This window comes from Mandrillus leucophaeus, unplaced genomic scaffold, assembly GCF_000951045.1.
Source record: "Mandrillus leucophaeus isolate KB7577 unplaced genomic scaffold, Mleu.le_1.0 Scaffold32, whole genome shotgun sequence".
NCBI lineage: Eukaryota > Metazoa > Chordata > Mammalia > Primates > Cercopithecidae > Mandrillus > Mandrillus leucophaeus.
In genome coordinates this window covers 1,784,468-1,791,738 of record NW_012103365.1, presented here as the reverse complement: position 1 = coordinate 1,791,738, position 7,271 = coordinate 1,784,468, and the positions used below count along the sequence as shown (strand labels likewise).

At 52.1% G+C, this 7,271-nt stretch overlaps 1 protein-coding gene across 1 annotated transcript in view; it reads left to right on the top strand.

The window, feature by feature from the left end:
- Positions 1 to 1,133, top strand: part of COG7 (component of oligomeric golgi complex 7) — an 87,884-nt gene extending 86,751 nt beyond the window's left edge. Inside the window, exon 16 of the mRNA XM_011987962.1 lies at positions 540 to 1,133. Coding sequence (XP_011843352.1) covers positions 540 to 706 — 167 coding nt within the window. The 3' untranslated portion in view covers positions 707 to 1,133. The remainder of the gene's footprint in view (positions 1 to 539) is intronic.
- The last annotated feature ends 6,138 nt before the right edge of the window (positions 1,134 to 7,271 follow it).

Genomic DNA, 7,271 nt, shown 5'->3' with positions numbered 1-7,271 from the left:
TATACCAGGGTCCCACCCTGGACACTGTCCTTGTCTTCACTTCGGGGTTCTGACGGGAGGTCTTTGGTAGCTGCTCAGACAAGCTCGTGTGTCTCCTGACCCTCTGGGTTTCCCAAGTGGTCGGTGGGTACATTGGGGTCCAGGGCTGGGAACCCAGGAGTCCCCAGAACAGAGCTTTGGGTGAGGTCAGCTGGTCCTTCAGACTGGTGCTGAAGGCGGGTGTGTGCATGGGAGTGTGGATGTGAGAGTGTGTGTGCATGTGAGTGTGGATATGTGTGTGCGGGTGTGGATGAGAGTGATGTTGGTTAGTTCTTTATTAGAGTTCCTAGACTCAAGCCAAGCTCACAGTCTAGTCTGACACTGTGGGAAGAACCTGGCGAGTAAAGGGTACTACCTATTGAGGGCAGGGTGGGCGCCCCACATCTAGGGACTTGGCAGGGCGGCTTCTCTGTTTCGTATTCAGCGGAGGCCTTGTGGGGCTCTCTTGTGGTTGGTGCTGAGTCTGTGGAGCTCTGTCTTTCTCCTCTCCGCCCCCACAGACTATCTGATCAACGTGATGGACGCCCTGGGCCTGCAGCCGTCCCGCACCCTCCAGCACATCGTGACACTCCTGAAGACCAGGCCTGAGGACTATAGACAGGTCAGCAAAGGCCTGCCCCGTCGCCTGGCCACCACCGTGGCCACCATGCGGAGTGTGAATTACTGACCCCACCACACACCCGACCACCAAGAGAGCCAGGGGTGCTGTTCTGTGACTCGCCAGCACAGATTTGCTCAGAAACTCTGCCCAATCTTGGGCAAAGTTACTTGAAAAAGACTTAATTCAGCCATGCGCAGTGGCTCACACCTGTAATCCCAGCACTTTGGGAGGCCAAGGCAGGCGGATCACGAGGTCAGGAGTTCGAGACCAGCCTGACCAACATGGTGAAACCCCATCTCTACTAAAAATACAAAAATTAATGATAGAGTGAGACTCCGTCTCAAAAAAAAAAAAAAAAAAGGCCTTGGTTCATTTGTATAATCAAAAAGGGGTTGTAAATTAAAGATGTATTATTTATCAGAGAAGACTTTTTAGATAATTTTTTAAAGGATCAGATCTTGAAAATGGAATAAATAACTACTGTGAAATGCAAGAAGACTGTTTCCTTCCTTCTTTTTTTTTCCCACCCTCACTCTTTCACCCAGACTGGAGTGCAGTGGTGTGATCTCGGCTCACTGCAGCCTCTGCCTCCTGGGCTCAAGTGATTCTCTCCCTTCAGCCTCTGGAGTAGCTGAGATTACAGGCACCCGCCACCACGCCCGGCTAATTTTTGTATTTTTAGTAGAGACGGGGTTTTGCCGTGTTGGCCAGGCTGGTCTCAAACTCCTGACCTTAAGTGATCCGCCTGCCTTGGCCTCCCAAAGTGCTGGGATTACAGGTGTGAGCCAGCGCACCCAGCCTCTTCCTTCTTCAATGCATTTTTTAGTGCTTCCCACATGCCTGCCGGGCTGTGTGCACTGGGGATGTCTGGGGATACGGGTCCTCCCCTGTAGCTTATGCTCAGTGGGAGAGGGAGGGAGGGAGAAGAAGGTAAATAGGGATAATTTCGGAGGTAAGTGCTAGCGGAAAAGCGGGTGTCAGGGTGGAAGCTGGCACTGCATAAAGTGGGCAGCCCAATAGTCTTGACTGACGTTGATCAGATAGTCTTATAGAGTAAGAGCCATGTGGCGGAGAGTGAAGGAAGAGGCGCGTTCAGGCCCAGGGAGTGGTGCAGACTGGGCCCTGAGGTATGTCCAAGGGCAACTTGGGCAGGAGAGGAGGGGCTACATGGAGGAAAGGGGAAAGCAGTATCCCTGGAGAAACTGGGGGCCACATCATATGGGGGCTCATCAGCCATGGTAAGGAATTTGGCTTTCACTTTTTTCCTTTTTTTTTTTTAAGACAAGTTTTCACTCTGTCACCCAGGCTGGAGTGCGGTGGCACAATTGAAGCTCACTGCAGCCTCGAACTCTTGGGCTCAAGTGATTCGCCTGCCTCAGCCCGTTAAGTAGCTGGGACCGCAGATGGGGACCACCATAGCTGGCTAATTTTTAAAAACATTTTTTGTAGGAACGGGATCTTGCTTTGTTGCCCAGGGTGGTCTCGAACTCCTAGGCCCAAGTGATTCTCCTGCCTTGGCCTTCCAAAGTGCTAGGACTGTGAGCCACTGTGCCTGGCCCACATTTTTTCTTTTTTAAAATGTATGGTGTATGAACTTCAGCGTTTTTCATTAATAGCGTCTATCTGTTAAGATTATATTTGGCTATAAGTAATGGAATAACATAATTTGAGTGACTTAAACAGAAATTAATTTCTCTTGATAACAAGAAGTAAAAAGTGGCTGGGCACGGTGGCTCTCGCCTGTAATTCCAGCACTTTGGGAGGCTGAGGCAGGCGGATCGCCTGAGGTCAGGAGTTGGAGACCAGCCTGGCCAACATGGCAAAACCCTGTCTCTACTAAAAATACAAAAATTAGCTGGGCACGGTGGTGCGTGCCTGCAATCCCAGCTACTCAGGAGGCTGAGGCAGGAGAATTGCTTGAACCTAGGAGGCGGAGGTTGCAGTGAACCCAGATCGTGCCACAGCACTGCAGCCTGTGTGACAGAGTAAGACTCCGTCTCAAAAAAAAAAAAAAAAAAAAAGGTGGTGGCTATAGGCACTGATGTAGTGGCTGGTTGGAGTCAGGCCCAAGGCCAGCCTTTCTGTGATTTGAAACTTTGCCCCATGTGCTGGAGGCCTCATCGTGGAAGGTGACTCTTGCAACTGCAGGTGCTGCATCTGCGTTCAGGGAAGAAGAGAGCAAAGACGGTAGAGCAGCAATTGTGGCCCTTCTATCAGGCAAGTGGCAGCTTCGCTGAAGCCCTGGCCAACCTTCTCCTAGCCCTCACTGGCCATTTCTCAGTCATGGGGCGTCCCCGCTACAAACGAGGCGGGAAAGCCCAGGCTGGCTTCCACCAGCGTTTCTCAGCCTTGGCTATGGATGTTTTGGGCTGGACAGCTGTGTGTTTGACGGTGTTCTGTGCAGTACAGGCCATTTACCTTTCCTGACCCACTAGGTGCCAGTAATATTTTCCTAGTTGTGAAGCCAAAAATGTCTCCAGAAATTTCCTTCAGTTGAGAAACACTGGCTTAGACCAATCAGGACTTACAGCCTGAGCTGGGCTTACTGCCTGCCTTGATTGGGTTTCTGTTAACAAGAAAGAAAGGGGATGGCAGTTGTGTCTGTCACAGGGGCTGTCATTGGAATCGAGCCCTGCCTGGGTCTCAGGGGCTGGGCTGAGCTCTGCCTCTCTCTGGGATGTCTCACTTAAACCCCACCACAGACTGGGCATGGTGATTCACGCCTGTAATCCTAGAGCTTTGGGAGGCTGAGGCCGGAGGATCGCTTGGGGCCACGAGTTTGAGACCAGTCCGGCCAACATAGTGAGACCCTGTCTCTACAAAAAAAAAAATCAACAGCCTGTGGTGTTGTGCACCTGTGGTTTCAGCTACTTGGGAGGCTGAGGCGGGAGGATCGCTTGTGCTTGGGAGTTTGAGGCTACAGTGAGCCAAGATTGCACCACTACACTCCAGCCTGGGTGACAGCAAAACTCATCTCTACAAAACATTTTTAAAAATTATCTGGGCTTGGTGGTGGGCACCTGTAGTCCCAGCTACTCAAGAGGGTGAGACAGGAGGCTCACTAGAGCCCAGGAATTGGAGGTTGCAATGAACTATGATCTCAACACTGCCCTCCAGCCTGGGTGACAGTGAGACCCTGTGTCAGTCAATCAATATATAAATAAATAAACAGACCTCACTCTAGCCTTGGGAGGCAGGGGGTCTTATCCGCAGTATGGCGAGGTTTAAGGACTTTCCTAGAGCCACTCAACTACCACGTGGCAGGGCCGGAGTTCAGTGCCATGGTACCTGGCTACCAGGCAGCCTTCCTCCTGTGGGACACGGTGGGCACATGGCAGGACATGTCATCCCAGCGGGCAGGCAGGTCACCCAGGCCAGCCCTCTGGAGCGACCCTGCCATGCCCAAGGCCGTTCTTTTTTTTTTTTTTTGAGATGGAGTCTTGTTCTGTCGCCCAGGCTGGAGTGCAGTAGGGTGATGTCAGCTCACTGCAACTTCCGCCTCCTGGGTTCAAGTGATTCTCGTGCCTCAGTCCCCTGAGTAGCTGGGATTACAGGCACATGCCACCATGTCTGGCTAATTTTTGTATTTTTAGTAGAGATGGGGTTTCATCGTGTTGGCTAGGCTGGTCTTGAACTCCTGACCTCAGGTGACTTGCCTGCCTCGGCCTCCCAAAGTGCTGGAGTTACAGGCATTAAGCCACTGCGGCCAGCCTCCAAGGCCACTCTTGAACCAGCCCCACTGGGCTGCCAGGGCCCGTGTCCCACCGGCTCTGTCCTCACAGGGCTTCCCACACATGCCATCCTCACATCCTCAGAACCAGTTTGGCTGGCCCCGACAGCATCTGCTTCAAACCCACACGAAGAAAAATATTTTGGTTTCTCGTGTGGTGGGTCACAGGCTGTTCCTGGCAGGTTTGAGCCTGGCTATTGCCTCGAAGAAGCGAGAGCCAGAAACCTGGAAGGTGACACGTGCTGCTCGAAAGTGGAAGTGGAAGCTTTGTGGTGAGCTTTGTGCTGGGCTCATGAGAGCTACTAGGCTGTGGAGTGGGACAGGCTTGGGCTTGATTCAACGCTTTGCCACCTCCCAGCTGCTGTGTGACCTTGGAAAAGTCACCTCACCTCTTCGAGCCTCATTTCCTAATCTGGAAACTGGGAGTCAAAATGGTACCTAACTCAGGGTTATTTGAAGAGCCACTGAAATGCAGTGGTGGTGGCCACATGTACACAATGTCAATTTCTTTCTTTTTTTTTGGAGACAGAGTCTCACTTTGTGGCCCAGGCTGGAATGCAGTGGCGTGATCTTGGCTCACTGCAACCTCTGCCTCCCAGGTTCAAGCGATTCCCTGCCTCAGCCTCCCGAGCAGCTGGGATTACAGGCATGTGCCACCATGTCTGGCTAATTTTTGTATTTTAGCAGAGATGGGATTTCACCATGTTGGCCAGACTGGTCTTGAACTCCTGACCCCTAGTGATTCGCCCACCTCAGCCTCCAAAGTGCTGGGATTACAGGCATTGGCCACTGCGCCCAGCCCATAGTGTTAATTTCATAGTCGTCTGGCATCTGTAACCCACCTTCCTTTTTGGGGTAGAGTTAGGATTTACAGAATGCTGTTTTCTGGGCAATTTGGTCTCCGCAGCCTAAGTTTCCAGCCGTAAAAAAGGAATCTCAGAGTAGGAGCAGGACAGCATTTCTCTCCACTAGATCCAGAGGGCAGGGGAATGACTTTTAGCAATGAGGCCATTGCACCACGGCCTGGCCCTCACGGCCCCCTGAGAGCAGGGATGGCAAGGTGATGCTCACCCTCAGCCTGGTCCTGACCTCACAATCTACAGGCAGCTCCAAGATGTCTCTGAACAGGACCTCTCACAGGTGTCTGTAAAGGGCCGCCCTCCATAGATTCACTCAGGGCCGGCCAGGCAGTATCTCCATCCATTCCCTGTTGCCGTGGCCTGTTCAGGATGATCATGGGCCCTGAGCGGGTCCAAATGAGCCTCATTCCTGGGGCTATTGCTGGGAAAATGTGCAGGAAGAGCCTTCTTCCCCCTGGAGTTGCTGTGCTGAGGGGACAGGGCTGCAACTGCAGGTGTAAAGAGATATTCAGAAAGAACAGCACATGGAGGAAACCTTTCTAAGAAGGACAGCAACATAGAATCACCTGATAGGGCCAGGCGTGGTGGCTCATTCCTGTAATCTCAGCACTTTGGGAGGGCGAGGCTGGTGGATCGCGTGAACCAGGAGTTCAAGACCAGCCTGGACTACATGGGAAGACCCTGTCTCTCCAAAAAATACAAAAATTAGCCGGGCGTGGTGGTGCATGCCTGTAGTCCCAGCTACTCAGGGAGGCTGAGGTGGGAGGATTGCTTGAGCCCGGGAGGTTCAGATTGCAGTGAGCCGTGATTGTGCCACTGCACCACAGCCTGGGCAACAGAGTGAGACCCTGTCTCAAAACAAGAAAAAAAGAAACCTTAGGCCAGGCATGGTGGCTCATGCCTGTAATCCTAGCACTTTGGGAGGCCGAGGTGGGTGGATCACCTGGGGTCAGGAGTTCGAGACCAGCCTGGCCAACATAGTGAAATGCCGTCTCTACTAAAACATAAAAATTAGCCAGGCATGGTGGTGGGCAGCTGTAATCTCAGCTACTCGGGAAGCTGAGGCAGGAGACTCGCTTGAATCCAGGACGCAGAGGTTGCAGTGAGCTGAGATCGCGCCACTGCATGCCAGCCTGGGCAACAAAAGCAAAACTCCATCTCAGAAAAAAGAAAAAAGAAACCCCAGATCTGGGCGAGCCCCTGCATACAGCCGTGCCTGAAACCCTTTTCCTACAAGAGCTAATGAATTCCCTTTGTAGCTTAAACCTGTTCAAATTGACATGTGACTGAAGAGCTGCCACGCGGGCTAGATAATAATGCCCCCTACCTTCAAATGAGAGAATAGATACGAAAGCTCTGGGCTTCTGTAAGGGACTGGTATTGTTATGACCATTGGCACCCAAAGGGTGAGGCTGGGGTCTCAGCTTTGTCACTTACAAACCTTGAGTACCTTACTTCACTTCTTAAGCCTCAGTGTACTTACCTGTGCAATGGGATGCTATTGTACTATTTCTCAGTGGTTATGAGAATGAAGTAAGATTTAAAAAGTTCTTGGCATGGTGCCTGGCATATGATAAGTACTTGATCCAATGTAGTCCTTGTTTAATAACAACAAATGGTAACAGTGAGTGTGGCCACAACTACTACTGCTAGTAATAAAAGCAGTAATCACAGTAGTGAGGGTGGTAACCACCAAGAGTGGTGGGCCCAGCCTGCGGACTAGCCAGGCGCCAGGCTGGGAAACCCGGTTTCCTACTCAGCCCTCCCTACTCAGCCCCTAGCAACGTTGCCTTTGACTGAGGTGGCACCGACTCTGTGGCACCTCCTTCTTCCAACAGGTGCCATCCTGAGCACTTGGGAGGCCAGCTTGTTTACCCTCCAGACCAAGGGACGCAGGTGACGTAGGCCAGGAAGGCTGGGCCCTCAGAGGCTTAGGCTTTAAGCCAGCCTCTCCTTCATCACCAGGGGCCTGGTGGGTGATAGCAGGGTGCTGCAGTAGTGTGTGCACCTGCCAGACCATACTCTTCTTTGGGGACAGCTC